Raw genomic sequence first — 18,414 nt, 5'->3', positions numbered from 1 at the left:
TCAGGAGTTCGAAACCAGCCTGAGCGAGACCCCGTCTCTACTAAAAAAATAGAAAGAAACTAATTGACCAACTAAATATATATATACAAAAAATTAGCCAGGCATGGTGGCACATGCCTGTAGTCCCAGCTACTCGGGAGGCTGAGGCAGGAGGATCATTTGAGCCCAGGAGTTGGAGGTTGCTATGAGCTAGGCTGATGCCACGGCACTCACTCTAGCCTGAGCAACAAAGTGAGACTCTGTCTCAAAAAAAATGAAAAACAACTCCAAGGAAATCAGTCGGAAAGAGGTAAAGACAAAAGGCAGAAGAAGTTAATGAAACAAAAATAGGTTGACAAATACAGGAGCTTATTATTATTATTATTATTTTGAGACAGAGTCTCACTGTGTTGCCCAGGCTAGAGTGATGTGGCATCAGCCTAGCTCACAGCAAACTCAAACTCCTGGGCTCAAGCAATTCTGCTGCCTCAGCCTCCCAAGTAGCTGGGACTACAAGCTTGCGCCACCATGCCTGGCTAATTTTTTTTTCTATATTTTATATTTTTCTATATTTTTTTCTATATATTATTTGGCCAATTAATTTCTTTCTGTTTATAGTAGAAATGGGGTCTTGCTCTTGCTCAGGCTGGTTTCCAACTCCTGACCTCGAGCAATCCACCCACCTCGGCCTCCCAGAGTGCTAGGATTATAGGCGTGAGCCACCGCGCCCGGCCAGGAGCTTATTATTTATGTGTAAAAAAATCTTTTCTTAATAAAGTAATCAGATTCAGGGTAATCTGTACAGTTTCCATAACATTGGAAATTAGAATATAAAAACAATGAGAGAAATCAATTTTATATGTAAGTTTAAAAATTTTTGAATAAAAGGAAAAAGATTTTATAAAATAACACAAGCTAAATTTATGTTAGTATTTTATAAATAAAAGAGATGGAAGCTCTGCAAAAATTAAGAGCCTTTAAAAAATTAGAATAGTTACTAAAAATTACTCTGTAGGTACAAAAACATAATGTTTTATTGAAGAGCTTTTCTTTTTTTTTTTTTGAAACCGAGTCTCGCTCTGTTGCCCAGGCTAAAATGCGTGTCGTCAACCTAGCTCACAGCAACCTCAAATTCCTGGACTCAAGTGATCCCCTGCCTCAGCCTCCCGAGTAACTGGGACTACAGGCACGCACCATGACGCCTGACTAATTTTTCTATTTTTAGTAGAACGAGGTCTTGCTCTTACTCAGGCTGGTCTCAAACTCCTGAACTCAATCTCCTACCTCAGCCTCCCAGAGTGCTAGGATTACAGGCATGAGTGACCGCACCTGGCCTCAAGAGCTTTTCTAGAAACTTTCAAAGAACAGGTAATATTAGTGCCATATGATCTGCTTACTGTAGTTTATGAGGCTAGCATTATCTCAATACCAAGGTCTGGCATAGTACATCCACACAACCACCCATACACACCTCTCTGTCTTATCTGTAGATAAGGAATATATTATTAGGAATATAGGTACAAATAGGATCAAAATGGCAAACTGAACATCTACATCTGCCTTATCTGACACCCCATATCCTTGGTAAAAATGTATTATTAAAATGAAAAAGGTACATTAGTGTTGGAAAATGAGGAAGCTGTTAGCAGACATAAGTTTTAAAACATTTCTGTAAGTTGGCAATAGTTGGCATACAATTACAGGAGGAGAGATCAGTCTAGAACATGTTTAAGAGAACAGTGAGTGAAGATGGGGCTGCCTTGCATTCTCTGAGCTCATAGCAGACAGGAAATGGAGGGAGCATGGGGTATATGTGCTTCTGCGGGTGTGCTGAGTAGTAGGTATCACAGGCTGTGGTTGTAGTCCCTGGAGCTAGAGAGGCTGGTCAGGGTAGATAGGGAGCCCCTAGCCTCCAGAGATGAGTTACTGTTAGCACATTCTCCCTGAAACCATGTTCTGCCCCTACTCTACTATGACTGGGGATAGGCCCCTGTAATTATAGCTAATAGCCATGGATTTTTCAACAATAATTTATAACACAAAAATGAGTAGCAATTGGCTGGGCGAGGTGGCTCACACCTATAATCCTAGCGCTCTGGGAGACTAAGGCAGGAGGATTGGTTGAGTTCAGGAGTTCGAGACCAGCCTAAACAAGAATGAGACCCCATCTCTACTAAAAATAGAAAAATTAGGCATCACGTTGTGTGCCTGTAGTCCCAGCTACTCCGGAAATTGAGACAGAAGGATTACTTGAGTCCAGGAGTTTGAGGTTGCTGTGAGCTACGATGATGCCACTACATTCTACCCAGGGCGACAGAGCAAGACTCTTTCTCAAAAAAAAAAAGAGTAATAAATTAAGCAAGACTAAACATTTGTGGAAAACCAACACTATTGAAAGAAAGACAAATTTATTAATAAGCAGAAAAATTAACATGAAAATATGAATCCAGATAGAAAATAACTTTAAAATATATTGTTAGGGAGATTAGAAAAAACATTAAATTCATAAAACAAGATTTGTTACTAAAGCGAGATTTATTTCAGAACTTGGAAACTATGAAAATATAAGAAAAATAAAGAATACAGAATAACAAAATATAAGTAACAGAATGGTCACAGTTGACACAGATTTATATACTAGAAGACAAGCCAACTGGACACATAAAGACCAAGAGATAATACAAAAGAAAAATTGAGACATGGAGAATCAATCCAGAAGCTCCCAAATTGTTTAATGGGAATTCCAGAAAAAGAGAGAAAAAGAACAGGAAATGGATGAAAACTTTGCATAGCTAAGGAAAGACAAGTTTTGTGGCTTTTGAGAATGGTAGTGAAGGGTCCTAATAGCTTCCAGAGACACTAAAAATAGCAAAATCCAAGCTTGCCCACAAAGGAATAAGAATCAGATTGGCATTCACCTTCTTTTTCATAATATTGGTACTAGACAATAAATCAATACCATGAAAATTTTGAAGAAAAGTAATTTTGATTCTAGAATCTATATTTCACTTACTATTTGAAGGCAAAATAGACATTTTTGAACATTCAAGGACTCAAGCTGGATGTGGTGATTCATGCCTGTAATCCCAGCTGACTCAGGAGGCTGAGGCAGGAGGATCACTTGAGCCCAGAAGTTGGAGGCTGCAGTGAGCTCTGATTGCAGCACTGTGCTCCAACTTGACCAACAGAGCAAGACTCTGTCTCTTAAAGAAATATTCAAAAGTTTATTCTCACAGACCTATTTATCTAGTTTAGCAAAATGAGAAATGAACATGTTGAGAGAAGAAGGCCTAAGAATAAAATAATGGTAAACAAAATAAAGCAGTAAAACTTTTATTTATTTAATAAATAAATAAACAGAATCTCACTCTGTTGCCCTGGCTAGAGTGCCGTGGCGTCAGCCTAGCTCACAGCAACCTCAAACTCTTGGGCTCAAGCAATCCTCCTGCCTCAGCCTCCCAAGTAGCTGGGACTGCAGGCCTGTGCCACCACACCCATCTAATTTTTTCTATTTTTAGTTGTCTGGCCAATTTCTTTCTATATTTAGTAGAGATGGGCTGTCACTCTTGCTGAGGCTGGTTTTGAACTCCTGACCTCAAACGATCCTCCTGCCTCGGCCTCCCAAAGTGCTAGGATTACAGGCATGAGCCACCACACCTGGCTTAAAACTTTTATTTTGGTCTAAACATTTGTTGATGTAATAGTATAAATAGTTATGTTGACATAATTAAAAAGAAATGAATAGCAATTTGGGATTAAGATGTCAAAGGGGCCGGGCGCGGTGGCTCACGCCTGTAATCCTAGCTCTCTGGGAGGCCCAGGCGGGTGGATTGCTCGAGGTCAGGAGTTCGAAACCAGCCTGAGCAAGAGCGAGACCCCCGTCTCTACTATAAATAGAAAGAAATTAATTGGCCAACTAATATATACAAAAAATTAGCCAGGCATGGTGGCACATGCCTGTAGTCCCAGCTACTTGGGAGGCTGAGGCAGGAGGATCCCTTGAGCCCAGTAGTTTGAGGTTGCTGTGAGCTAGGCTGACGCCACGGCACTCACTCTAGCCTGGGCAACAAAGCGAGACTCTGTCTCAAAAAAAAAAAAAAAAAAGATGTCAAAGGGTATATATATGGTGTACATATGTGTATTACCTAGTTTACTAGTCTTAGAGGGCCTAGAACCAGTGACACCCCAGTAGTAACAAGCACACTCCACTCCCAAATCTTGGTTTCTAATACCATTTTCCAATCAAAGGAGCCAGGGTTCCCTGAAGAAATGGTTGATTCTAGGGCTGGAGCAAGAGATACACAAAAGGAACCTGAGGCTGGGTACAGTGACTCATGCCTGTAATCCCAGCACTTTGAGAGGCCAAGGTGGGAGGATTGCTTGAGGTCAGGAGTTTGAGACCAGCCTGAGCAATCTAGTGAGACCCTATCTCTACAAAAAAATAGAAAAAATTAGCTGGATGTCATGGCTCATGCCAATAGTCCCAGCTACCCAAGAGGCTGAGGCAGGAGGATCACTTGAGCTTGGGAGTTCAAGGCTGCAGTGAGCTATGATCATGCCACTGCACTCTAGCCTGGGGCAACAGAGTGAGACCCTGTCTCAAAAAAATAAAAGAGGAACTTGGAGCATCTTAGAACTCTAGAAAGTAAGAAAGTATTCAAAGGACAAAAGGATGAGGGTGTGTCAAAGGGCACAGAAGCCAACAGAAAGAGCTCCCAATGCCCAAGCTGGAACAACCTGAGCAACAAAATAAATAGCTTTAATCTGGATTGTAACCCAAAGCATAAAGTAAATATCTGTGAGTATAGTGGTATAAATGAACGAGTGATAAACAGATTAATAAGTGAATGGATAGGCTAAATTAGAGTAGATAAGGGAGAAGAAACAAACCTTCCTTATAAAATCCCAGATAACTTATGTAGATATTCCCTTTTCGACAAGGTAGAATTAAATGATTCACTTCCGAAGAGTATGGAAAGAGAAAAACAAACTTTTTGGTGGAGAAACCCAGCAGACAGCACCTTAACCAAGTGGTGAAAGTTAACATCACCAATGATGTATACCCTTGACAGTATGTAACAAGGGCACTTCAGCCCTGCAATCTTCCTTCCAAAAACCATAATTTCAGTCTAATCATGGGGAAAGCTCCAGCAAGCACTGCAAAATACCTGTCCATGAAACTGTCAAGATCATAAAAAACAAGGAAGACTGAGAAACTATTGGAGCCAAGAGGAGACTAAGGAGACATGGCAGCCAAATATAATGTGGTGCCCTGGACTGGGTCCTGGAACAGAAAAAAAAGGATATTAAAGGAAAAACTGGTGAAATACAAATAAAGTCTAGAGTTAATAGTAATATACCATTGATGGTTCCTTAGTTTTGACAAATGTACCACAACAATGTAAGATGATAACATTAGGGAAAGCTACAACTGGGTGAGGAGAATATCAAATGCTTTGCTGTTTCGCTACTTCTCTGTATATCTAAAATTATTCCAAAAGTAAAAGGTTATGTATTAAAATTAATTGAGAACAAACAAAAAAGTGGCAAATAGGGCCAATATAGAAGGGTTAAAGGTTTAGAGGGTTGTGGCGGAAAAATCATTTGAATGTTGATTCGTTCTAAATGTTGCATAGCAAAATAAGCACTTCAAGTTCTAGTTTCATCACTTGTACACCTTTGCTAATTGCTTAACTTTCTAAGCTTCAGTCTCCTCACTTAAAAAAAGACAAAAGCTTGCTCTCTTTGATGTTTAAAGATATATTAGAAGTAAACAGGAATACACCCAGTAGAAAAAAGAGCAAAGGACAATTGATAATAATTCACAATAAACATATTTTAATAGTCACCTTTACTAGGAATAAATTTAAATAGCAGTACAATACTTTTTTTCTGCTGTTAAAGGACTTTTTTAAAAAAGCATAGCCATGCGAGTGAGGCAGGGGGAATGGGAGCTCTTCCATTTTTGCTGGTAGGGATGCAGCTCTCTGGGTCAAGAGTTTTATTAATAAACAGGTTCATCCCCCAATCCAGTAATTTTCATTCCCAACAGTCTCTCCTAGAGAAATAATCAGCTGTATGGTAGCAATATGCATACATCGATAACATTAAAAGCAAGCAAAACTCTAATAGTAAAATGATAAATTGAATTATGGCTCATACTGTGGTAAATATGGTGTATCAAGAGGAAAACATGTGAAATGTAAGTAAAGCAAACACAGCAGCGTAAATGTAGAGGAAAATGTAAAGCTAAAAAATGGGAAATAGTGTATATATATTTTAGGTGACATTTTAATGGTAATAGCTAATATATTTATGTACCATTTACTTTGTGCAGGGAGGTATTCTGTTTTGCCTACATCTTAACTTGTTTAATCCTCCTAACAACCTCTGAGGTAGGTGCTATTATTACCCCCTTTTTCCAGATGAGGACACAGCTGTGCTATATGATTGAGTTCCTGCGTGCACAGCTGGCTGGGGTCAGACCAGGCTTCCAGGCAGTGTGGCTCCAAAGCCTCCACTGCACAGACCACCTCTGTTATATTAATTCATCAAATATTGAGGGTCCATTCAATGCCAGTCACTATTCACCACTGGCACCTGACCCTGACAAACATGTTTATTGCTCACGAGGATGTTTATTCTGGTAGTAGGAGACAGAAATTAAAATCAGATAACAAATGCCACGGAAATCATTAAAACAGGCTGAGCTGTGGACAGTGATTTGGTGGTTTCTGTGGCGAGTTTGGCCAGAAAGACCTCTGTGAGATGGAGCTGTTGGAGGAGCCATCCAAAGGACAGAAAGGAACCAACTAGTGATTAGAGGAAGGCACTTCCAAGTAGTAGCAACAGCTACTGGATTTCCTAAGGTGGCTGGAGCACAGAGTGCAAAGGCCAGGTTGTGTAGAGCTTGTTAAGCCCCTGGAAGGAGTTTAGATTTTATGCCAGTGTGTTAGAAAGCCTTCAGAGGGAGAATGGATTGTGTGTGGCACCAGCTGGAAACAGCAAGGCTTTTGCAGTAGACAAGGGGAGGTGATTGTGTCTAGACCAGGGTGGTAATTGTAGAGAGAAGTTTGGATATGATTGGAAAACAAAGCTGGCAAAGCTTCCTGGTAGATGAGATGTGATGAATGAGGGAAAGAGAGGAATTGGAGAGGCGAGATCAGGACTTCAGCTTGAGCCCATGGTATGCATCTGTTGTTTATTAGATATGCAAGGGAAGGTACCAAGTTGCTAGTTGGCTTCATAAACCTGGCATTCTGTGAGAGGCCAAGGGCTAGGGATGTAGGTTACATGTGGATAACTGTGTTTCCCACATGCTTAGGAGAAGGATGGATAAAATAATGCAATGAAATATTAACAGTCAAGATTACAAATGATTTTAAGTTCCTTCTACTTTCCTCAGTGAAAATTTGTTACTTTAAAAATCACACAAAACCAACGATTCCTTTCCCTAAGTCTGGTAATATTTGAATAATTTTTAGGAAACTAAGTTACAAAGTCACAGTATTTATAAAAGCAGAATTGGCATGGGGTAGAGATATCAAAGTGGATGGTTCACTTTAATACTTTGTACCAGGGTTACATTTGACTAAAGAGAATATTATAGTCTAACCTTGGTTCTGCCACTAAAATTATGTCCTTATAAGTTCTTTTATTCATGTATCTATTCAACAAACATTTATTGAATATTTACCTACTATGTGTCTGGTATTATTCTAGGAACTAGGGATATAGCCGTGATTAAAATCCACAAAAGTTGGCCAGGCGCGGTGGCTCACGCCTGTAATCCTAGCTCTCTGGGAGGCCGAGGCGGGCGGATTGCTCGAGGTCGGGAGTTCGAAACCAGCCTGAGCAAGAGCGAGACCCCATCTCTACTATAAATAGAAAGAAACTAATTGGCCAGCTAATATATATAGAAAAAATTAGCCGAGCATGGTGGCTCATGCCTGTAGTCCCAGCTACTCGGGAGGCTGAGGCAGGAGGATCGCTTGAGCCCAGGAGTTTGAGGTTGCTGTGAGCTAGGCTGACGCCACGGCACTCACTCTAGCCTAGGCAACAAAGCGAGACTCTGTCTCAAAAAAAAAAAATAAAAAAAAAAAATCCACAAAAGTCCTGCCCTCAAGGAGTTTTAAATTCTAGAAAAGGAAGAAGTACCCCAGGTACATGCAGTTGTCTATGATGTGGCCCTGCATGTCCCTTGAGGCCAGCAGCTGCGGCCTGTGGGCCAAATCGGGCCTTCTACTTCATTTTGTATGGCCCATGAGTTAAGAATGGGAAAATTTTAATGAATAAAAATATTTTTTAGCCAGGTGCAGTGGCACATGCTTGTAGTCCCAGCAACTTAGGAGGTAGAAACAAGAGAATCACTTGAGCAGGAGGTCAAGGCTGCAGTGACTGTGATCATGCCTGTGAACAGCCACTGCACTCCAGCCTGGGTAACATAGCAAGACCCCATCTCAAAACATACACACACACACACACACACACACACACACATATATATATTTTAAAGAATAGTGTTTCATGGTATATGAAAACTGTATGAAATTCAAATTTCAGTGTCTATAAATAAAGTTCATTGAAACACAGCAAGTTCATTGAATTATTTATTATCAATGACTACTTTCACATTACAGTGACAGAGTTCAGTAGTTGTGGCAATGACTGTATGTTCTGCAGAACCTAAGATATTTGCTACCTGGCCTTTCACAGGGAAAGTTTGCAAAGCCTCAGCCTATCTTGTGGACACCTCTCCTTCTGACTCGAGTCTCACCATCCTTTGCCATAGTGTAACACTCCCCTCCATCTGCAGGTCTTTGCACAAACTGTTCTTTCACCTGAACTTTCCCCAGCACATCTTCTACCACTTGGCTCAGTCCTCCTCATCTATCAAATCCCAACTCTAGCTTTATTCTTCCAGGAAGCTGTCTCAGAATGCTACAGTTTGGATGAGGCATCTCTCTCGCCTTCTCTCACCCTCCTCATGTCTACATCCTGACTTCCCTCCTGCCCAACCAGACTCTATGGCTAGTCATTTTCCACACCTTCTTTGCTGTGCACTCACCTCCTTTGCCTCTCACTCCTTCCAGTGTTCTCTATAGAACCCCAACCTGATTAAGGACTACTCTCACCCAGGCCTCAGGACAGTGGAATGCCACAGCCCGACTACATACTGGACGTTGCTTAAGAGGTACAACCACAGGCCAAAGCTCCTGGGCCACCCTGGAGTCCAGCCCTTACCTGGCCCACCTACTCTCCTTCCTACAGGCCACACGGACCTCTCTTCACCCCTCCCAGCAACCCCTCATCACAGTTGCCTCCTCAGAGAAGCCTTTGTGGCTGTTATGTCCAAGACAGGCTTTCCTCTTGCAGGCTCTCCTCTTATAGTGCTTCATTTTTTCTTCCTAGCATGTATCACTACCTAATATGTATATTTATTTATTTGATATTTTCCCACCAAAACAAAGGCTGTGTGATGGCAGGAACTTTGTCACCTCTGTTCACTGCTAAGCCTCAGTTTCTAGAATCATATCTAACAGATTAAACACTTGCTGAAAGTATGAATAAAATAAAGGAGGTTTGTCAGGCTTCATCATCTAAGATTCTGGGGGCTCAGTGTTGTCATAGCCCTGGTTTTAATATTTCTTTCTATACTTGGATTTCAATGGTTATAGCTCCATTTTAAAGCTGGTTTTCCTCATGGTAGAAAAGGACTTTGACAATCCCAAGCTTTGTAACTACATCCTACATGAGAGGTTGGCAAACTTTTTCTGTAAAGAGCCAGATAGGAAATATTATAATCTTTGTGGACCATGCATTCCTATTGCAGCTACTCAGCTCTGCCACTGTACTGTGAAAGCACCCATAGACAATTTGGAAACAAATGAGCTTGGCTATATTCCAATAAAATTATTTACAAAAGCAGGCAGCAGGCCAGATTTAGCCTGAGGTTGTGGTTTGTTGACCGCTTCCCTATGAGCAAGTGGCCTTTCTGGTGGCTCTCTCAGAAGAACGAGGAGACTTTGTTTTCCAAAGTTCCCAATAGCCCTCCTATTTTAGATTGTTGACCTGAATTTTTTCTAATACCTGGTAGTGAACCAATTCCTATGGTAAGTGGGGTGACACTATCTCACTGGTATACTCATAACTCACTCTCAAGTTACTGGAGACAGGAGCTTCCCACCCTGCCTGGGGCTGGATGATTACCAGCACAAAAGTGTACCAATCAGGAAGAGGGCCTGGGGAATGAATGCTAGGTAGGCACCATATGAAGTTTGCTGTGTAGAGTTGATCACCGTGAGTTACAGTATGTGCTCATGCAACTGCTGTCCTCCTAGAATGTAAGCCCTTGAGGTCAGGCCCCACACTGTGATTATTAGTGACCCAGTTTGCACTTTGTACAGCTTGAGTTCAATTATGTTGAAAGAGGCAAGAAGCCTTTGGTCATGTGGATTACTATAATTTTGTTTGTTTTGTCAGGATTTAATAAGTGTATGTGATCCTTTATCAGCCACATACATGACAGGAAAAAAGTACCCTGTAGAAAATATTTTAATTTGTTTCATTGTTGATTAATATGTTTTCTAGTTCTTAAGGGATTAAATTGTTTTATTTTTGTTTGTTTGTTTTTTTAAGGTTCACAAAAAGGATTCTGGCTTTTGGCGAGATTTTGGCTTTGGAATGACTTGTCAATATCGATCAGATTTCCTGACCATTGGTAAGTATATCTTACATTTAAGGATAGGGCTTTACATATTTACTGTAGAGATTATGGGATTTTGCTAAAAGGTCTCAGATTTGAGCGTTCTATTAAATTATGTGTCTGAGGTTAGTTGAAAAGAGGAATCTGGAGATATAAAAGGCCAAGTGAGTTTATAATTAATGTCTTTGAATAGCAAAAATGAGGTCATAAAGATAAAATAAAAGTATAATATAATATTTACTTTATTCCTTCAAAATCAAAACACCTATTTTTAAAAACACCTGTTTGACTTGTTACCCATATTTGAAGTTGTTTGGCATATTCTTAGAAAAGATTTCTCTGTAACTTTACTGTTGTGCTTATGGGTGGTTATAGCAGGGAGTAATCTTGTATTAGACTAAGGGCTTTAATTCTTTTTATTTTGAAATGGAAACTCCTTTAATTGTCTAATAAACTGTTATGCAAAATCCTAGTATTTAAGACAAATGAAAAACGAGATGTTCTTTCTATCTCTGATTAAAGCTGGAGTTGGTACTTGGAATCACAGCTTAGTTGTCCATTCCCATCAGCCAAAAGATGGCCCTTGAAAAATCTGGTCTTATCATACTTCTCCACCCCAGCTTTGGTCTCACCCAGCAAAAACTAAAAGTGTCAGAGAATAGTTTAATAAAGCAGACTGAAACTTAATTCCATGTCTCCTGATTGATTGAGTGTTGGCTACTGTTACCCTATTTCCCGCAAACTTAGGCATCTACTAATCTACCTCCTATAGATTTGTCTTTTCTGGGCATTTAATATAAACTGAATTATATAATATGGGGTCTTTTATGACTGGCTCCTTGCACTCAGCATGTTTTCAGGGTTCATCCATGTTGTAGCATGTATCGAGTACTTCATTCCATTTTATAGCTGAAAAATGTTTCATTGCTTGGTTATACCACATTTTGTTTGTTTTGTCAGTTTATAGACATTTGGGTTGTTTCAACTTTTTGGCTATTATGAATATGCTGATGACATAGATTTTCAATTTTTTTGGCTATTTACCTAGGAGTAGAATTGCTGAATTACATTATAACCCTACAACTGACCTTCTGAGGAATTGCCACATTGTTTTCCAAAGTGGCTGCATCATTTTATATTCCTGTCAGCAGTGTATGAGAGTTCCAGTTTCTTCCTCATTAATAAATGTTATTATCTGTCTTTCTGTTTCTAGCCATTATAGTGGGGTGAAGTGGTATCTGATCGTGGTTTTGATTGTAATTTCTCTGATGACTAAGGATATTGAGCATCTTTTCTTATGTTTATTAGTCATTCGTATATCTTGTTTGGTGAAATGTCTATTCAGATCCCCTGCTCATTTTAATTGGGTTATTGAAGTTTGGGGGCTTTTTGAATATATGCACATTAATGTTTTCATCACATTTGGGAAGTTTCAGACATTACAGTCATCCTTCAGTATCCATGGAAGACTGTATCCAAGACATCCCGTGGATATCAAAATCCATAGATGATCAAATCTTCTGTATAAAATGGTTTAGTATTTGCATGTAACCTATGCACATTCTCCCAAATACTTTAAACCATTTCTAGATTACTTATAATACCTAATACAATGTAAATGCTATGTAAATGATTGTTATACTGTATTTTTTTTAATTTGTATTATTATTTTTTATTTTTTTATTTTGGGGGCTTCATCCCCTCCCCACATATATTATCAACCACAGTTGGTTAAATCTGCAGATGTGGAACCCTTGGATACAGAGGCTGGCTTTTTTTCTTTGAATATTTTTTCTGTTCCTTTCTCATTGTTTTCTCCTGATACTATCATTATGTGTATGCTGATGCACTTAATGGTATCCTCCATTTCTCTGAAGCTCTGTTCATTTTTCTTCATTCTTTACGCACCGCTCTGTTCTTCTAATTTTGCATAATCTCTACTGATCTGTCTTTAAGTTGTCTGATTCTTTCTTTTGTTAATTCAGATCTGCTGTTGAGCTGCTCAATGAATTTTTTATTTCAGTTATTATTATACCTTTTAACTTCATAATTTCCATTTGGTTCTTGATATATAATTTTTCTCTTTATTAATATTATCTATTTGATAGGACATTGTTATCTTACCTTTCATTACTTCTTTAAGCATGATTTCTTTTAATTCTTTGGCCATATTTATAATGACTGCTTTGGAATTTTTGTCTATTAAAGCCAATATCTGTGCCCTAACACAAGCAGTTTTTAGTGCTTTTATTGTGATGTGTGGGTCACATATTCTTTCTTTGCATGCCTCATAATTTCTTTTTTGAAAACTGGACATTTTAGGTAATATGTTGTGGCAGCTCTGGATTCTGATTCCCCCCTACCTCTAGGACTTGTTGTGTTTCTTCATTTATTTATTGACTTGACTGTATTATTTTAGTCAGTGCTTTCTCCCCCTGCCCTCTGATAATATGAAGCCTCTGATGTTCTTCAGGACATGTATGACGGTGCTGGGATGGCGCTAGATTTAGCAGGGCTCTCTCTGACTGTCTCCATGCCTCTGTTGCTATCACTCCCAACTGTTAGGCTCTATACTGATTGCTTACTAATTGCTGTCTTGTTTTTGTCAGTGCTCTGAGGTATAAATTGCTCCACAATCTAACTCAATTAAATTGGGCCCTTTTGCAGGGGTAGTTTTTGAGGCAAGTCTTTGAGGTTTCTTCAGACCCTTGGAGGGATCTTCTTAGCTGTCTCTTTCCTGATTCTCTACAGTAAACTAGCTGGTGTGCTGTTAAGCTTGTTTGCCCTCATGGAGCTACCAGCTTCATCTTAATTGCTTGCAATAAAAATCTCCATTATCTTCCTTTTTGTAATTTTTAAATTTTTTTTAATTTTTATTTTTTTAGAGATGGGATCTCACTGTATTGCAAGGTTAGTCTCAAACTTCTGACCTCAAACAGACATCCTACCTTAACTCCCGAGTAACTGGGGGTACAAGAGTGAGCTTCTGTGCCTGGCTTCCATTATTTTCAAGAGGCTTGAACTTTTCTACACTTTAAATAAAGTCACTTCCTTTGGGAAGAGCTTTGCAGCAGTTTGGTCTTATAGACTGCCTCTTTGGGGAAAATCTCTGAGCTTCTGCTCTGGGGCTAAGCACAGGGACAGTGGTACACTTCTTATAAAGCAGAGTAACATTCCTGCTTTATGAGCAGGGTGTAGGTGCAGTAGGGCCCCCCAGGTTTTCAGCTTGCTGCACCTGGAGTAGAGCCTCCACCCTATGAGTGTGGGCTAGGTAAGAAAAGGAGCTCCACTCGTTTGGAATTTCATTTGGAATTTCTGTTCCTTTCTCTGTTTCCTCTCCTGCTGGTGTGCCCATTACAAATGTTACACCTTTTGTAGTTGCCCCACAGTTCTTGAATATTGTGTTCTTTCTTTTCTCAGTCTTTTTTTCCTCTTTGCTTTTCAGTTTTTGAAATTTCTATTGTCATATCCTCAAGCTCAGAGATTCTTTCTTCAGCCAAGTCCAGTCTACTAACGAACCCATCAAAAGCATTCATTTCTTTTTTTCTTTTTAATTTTGAGAAAGGGTCTCTCCCTCCCCTCCCCCTTCACCTCCCCCTCCCCCTCCATCCCTGGCTAGAGTACACTGGTGTGATCATAGCTCACTACAACCTTGAACTTCTGGCCTCAAGCCATCCTCCCTTCTCAGCCTCCCAAAGTGTTAGGCTTCCAGGCATGAGCCCCACTGTACCCAGCTACATTCATTTCTTTTATGGTGTTTTTTTATCTCTAGTATCTTTTTAATTCCTTCTTAGAATTTTTATCTCTCTACTTATATTACTCATCTTATATGTTCTTTCCATTACAGTCCTTAGAATATTAACCGTAGTTGTTTTAAATTCCCAACCTGGTAATTCAGTATCCTTGTTGTATCTGAATCTGGGTCTGGTGCTCTGTCTCTTTAAGCTGTGTTTTATCATTTGTTTGTTTGTTTGTTTGTTTGGGAGTTTGGGGGAGTTTTTTGCCTTTTAGTTTACCTTGTAATTTTTTTTGTTGAAAGCTGGACTTGATATGCTAGGTAGAAGGAACTGCAATAAATAGGCCTTTCGTGATATGGTGGTAAGGTGTGAAGGGAGGTTAAGTGTTCTGTAGTCCTGTGATAAGGTCTCAGTCTTTTGGTGATCCTGTGCCCCTGGATGTGAACTTCTCACATTCTTCTCACTCTCCTATCCCTTGGCTTTCCCTCCTGGACAGGATGGCTGGGAGGGGCTGGAGCTGGGTATTTCCCTTCCTCTAGGTCAGCTAGGCTCTGAGGAAACCCAGCAAGTTAGGCTCTAGTTGAACAGTTTCTTCTGAGGTCAGGCCTTATTAATAAGGAATGAATCCTCTGGCATATATCACAATGATTACCTTTTCTCCCCCTCCCTGCTGCTGGAAGCATTAGGGGATTTTTTTCCCCCTGATCTTCACTATTGAGAGCCTGACAGAGCTCCTAGAGGTAAGCTCACAAGAGTGTGGAACATCTCAATATGACTGGGTCCCCCTGGAATTTTTAACTCTTAGGCTTGCCTACACTGAGCTTCCAGCAATTTGTCAATTACAATTCAGGTTTTCCTACCCTGGTTGGTTCCCACAGAGATTTCTGCTCAAGAGCTATTGATTTTTCATCTTTTTACTTGTTAGGATGGAGCGATGACTTCCAAGCTCCTCACATGCCTCGCCAAAAACTGGGAGTCTCCCATTTTTTTTAAAGTATCTACACCATCTCTGTTATTTGAAGAGCTTGTTGACATCTTGTAGGGAATAAGAGCTGAGATGAATAGGCGTAGCATTTAGCTCTGATTGTTTAATACTTTTTGAAGATCTCAGGATTATTGTCCATCCTGTGAATGTGAAATTAAGTGGGATAGAATTATTTGACAGGAGACATAATTTAGAAGCCTAGCTCTTAAATAATTATTTTTTTACAGTTTTTAAGAATCTTTGTTCTGGCTCTTCAAAAAATTCCAAATGGTTTGTGTTCTCCATGCTTCTTTTAAAAGTTAGTTGCTCAGCTTGCACCCAGTTTGAAGTGGTCTCCCTCTACCTCGCCTGTCATGTCATCTAGTTAGCCTTCTGCCCATAGCTCTACCAGAATTGTTCTAGGTAAGGTTTTAAGTAACATCTATGCTGCCAGGTCCATTTAGTTCTTTTTAAGTTCTTGAGTAGTACACACCTGACAACTTCTTCCTCAAGACACTTTTTTCACTTGACTACTGTGATGGCTCCTTCTCCAGAATTTTCTCCCTCATCTGGGGTCACTTTTCAGTCTGTTTTGCTGACTTATCTTTCCTTGCCTCTGTTTAAATAAACTGGCATTTCTTAGTGTTTAGACCTAAGCCCTGTTTTCCTTCTAAACTTCTTCAATAATTTCATTCATTCCCATGGCTGTAAATCATCTGTGTGCCCATTCTCAATTTTGTATCTCCAGCATGACCCATTCTTCTGATTTCTCCTTTGGTAAGTTTTCTGTAACCCAAAAACTTTGTGTCTAGAAGGATAGAAAGAAAATACAATAAAATATTGATGGTGGTGAGATTATAGGTGAGTTATATTTTCCTCTCCTTTATTTGACTTTCTATAGATTTTCTGTATAACTTTGAAGTTTACAAAGTATTTTCAAATATTTAATCTCATTTTGATATGCTTGATGACTGACCTTGAGCTTCTAGAGTCTAAATGTCAGCCTGTAACTGGACTTCAAACTAGGAAGTCACTCTTTCACATCGGGTGTCTTTGTGTTATACCATGCCATCTCATTTGAAGCAGAACATGTAAATCTTTATGATGTTTCCCTGTGCTCTATTAGACAATTACTTATAATATCAATGTTGATCTTGCAGGTGGATTTGACATGGAAGTAAAAGGTTGGGGTGGAGAAGACGTTCATCTTTATCGAAAATACTTACATGGTGACCTTATGGTGATTCGGACTCCAGTGCCTGGTCTTTTCCACCTCTGGCATGAAAAGCGCTGTGCTGATGAGCTGACCCCTGAGCAGTACCGCATGTGCATTCAGTCCAAAGCCATGAATGAGGCCTCTCACTCCCACCTGGGAATGCTGGTCTTCAGGGAGGAAATAGAGACGCACCTTCATAAACAGGCATACAGGACAAACAGTGAAGCTGTTGGATGACATAATCATTAACACATGACAGTCTGAACAACAAGCCAGTACTGTTTATTTAGCCTTAATTCCAATTCCAGATGCAGTGCCTCTTTTAGAGAAGACATGTTTATTTTTCACGTTCTTCTTGGCATTACTTTACTTTAGCATTTCAACTTAATCTGAGAAGAAAAAACAAGTGTTTCAGCACAAAGTCTCTGTTTTGTGAGAATACTGCACCATGGAATAATTGACAAATTGAAATCGGATATTTGTTCCAAAAGTTGTTTTGAGTTAGTTTCTGCCTGGTGCCCATGTTCTGACTGCATGTGGGATTCAGTGTCCTGAGTGCATTTGGGTGGAGAGAGGAGATGTGCTGGGCTGATGGTGAGCCAGGAGCAGCACACTCCTACAGAGGGGACAGAGTATCGTGGACATAGTGTGTGGACAGGTATCTTCACCTGCCTACCATTGTCACCCTGCTTGATTTTTAAATGAAGGGCTTTGGTTGATAGCTTGAAAAATTTCACTGAAGCAGGGAATAATTAAATGACACATCTGAAATCCTCCATCAGAGAAGGCAGAAATCAAAACCCCTTAACTTAATGTTGCTTATCCCCCTGAATGTTTTTAAGCAAGTGGGTAATAGTAGAAAATAGAATGATTAAAATTAGAATATGTTATTGCATTATTATCATGTTTAGGATTAGCAAAGTTGCTGTAGACTGTTTTGAACAAACAAAAAAACAGGAAAACATTTGTAACAGAGTATTTAATTATGGTGGAGCACAGGATACTAGCTGTGTCTGGAAACATCAATTTATGTGAGCCAGCTACATCAGGGCCTTCCTGTGGTGGTTCAGAAAAGATGAACATAGCATGTTTTTTTTTGTTTTTTGCTTTATATTTTCTCATTTAGCATAGATACATATGTATTTATTATCATTTATTTTTTAATATGTTAATATATGCTGTATCTGTATATGTATTATTATAATACTTTGAGTTGAAAGAGTTTCACTGTGGGGAGAAAACACAATTTAATGAGTTATCCATCGGATCATTCTGATTTGAAAAATGGGGAGGAGAGGAAGGTAGTCTGAATGGAAATCTGAATTACAGAATATTTTAGAGAAACGTGTTGCTTGCATATAGAATATTTTAATTGAAATGTAAATTATATTGATGAGACAAGGTGAATAAGAAATTATATTCAGACAGAACTGTACTGTATTATTTATCACACATGGTTTTTTTACTATCAGGTCAATTGCTAGGTCCAGAAATTGGATATAAGATGGAAGACATGCATAAATTTTTCAACCTTTGGCTTTTAAAAGGGACCTATATTGAATTCAGTGTGTACATAAACCCCTGGGAATTCACAGAAGAATAATTTTTCATAGTAAATAATATCTGAAATATTATAAATTTCTAGGTGCTACATGAATTCAATTTTATAATAACTCTTTATTCTTACAAGTTTTAAGTTAGGATAGTATTTAGGGTTTTTCTTAAGATATATAAAATGTTCTCTGCAAAATAATTCATGCCATTGTCTCTTTTTATATACAATTATTTATTTTGAAGACCAGTGAATTATAGT

The 18,414-nt window shown here is 39.2% G+C and overlaps 1 protein-coding gene across 4 annotated transcripts in view; it reads left to right on the top strand.

Annotated features, from left to right (window-relative positions):
• Positions 1 to 18,111, top strand: part of CSGALNACT2 (chondroitin sulfate N-acetylgalactosaminyltransferase 2) — a 45,019-nt gene extending 26,908 nt beyond the window's left edge. For all 4 annotated transcript variants that reach the window (XM_076010259.1, XM_076010255.1, XM_076010257.1 and 1 more), the window contains 2 exons: positions 10,618 to 10,699; positions 16,546 to 18,111. In XM_076010259.1, coding sequence (XP_075866374.1) covers positions 10,618 to 10,699; positions 16,546 to 16,838 — 375 coding nt within the window. In that variant the 3' untranslated portion in view covers positions 16,839 to 18,111. The remainder of the gene's footprint in view (positions 1 to 10,617; positions 10,700 to 16,545) is intronic.
• Positions 18,112 to 18,414: the final 303 nt, after the last annotated feature.

The sequence above is a fragment of the Microcebus murinus genome, chromosome 14 (assembly GCF_040939455.1).
Source record: "Microcebus murinus isolate Inina chromosome 14, M.murinus_Inina_mat1.0, whole genome shotgun sequence".
NCBI classification, from domain to species: Eukaryota; Metazoa; Chordata; class Mammalia; order Primates; family Cheirogaleidae; genus Microcebus; species Microcebus murinus.
Note: the sequence above shows the minus strand (reverse complement) of the source record. Positions and strands in the feature narration are given on the sequence as shown.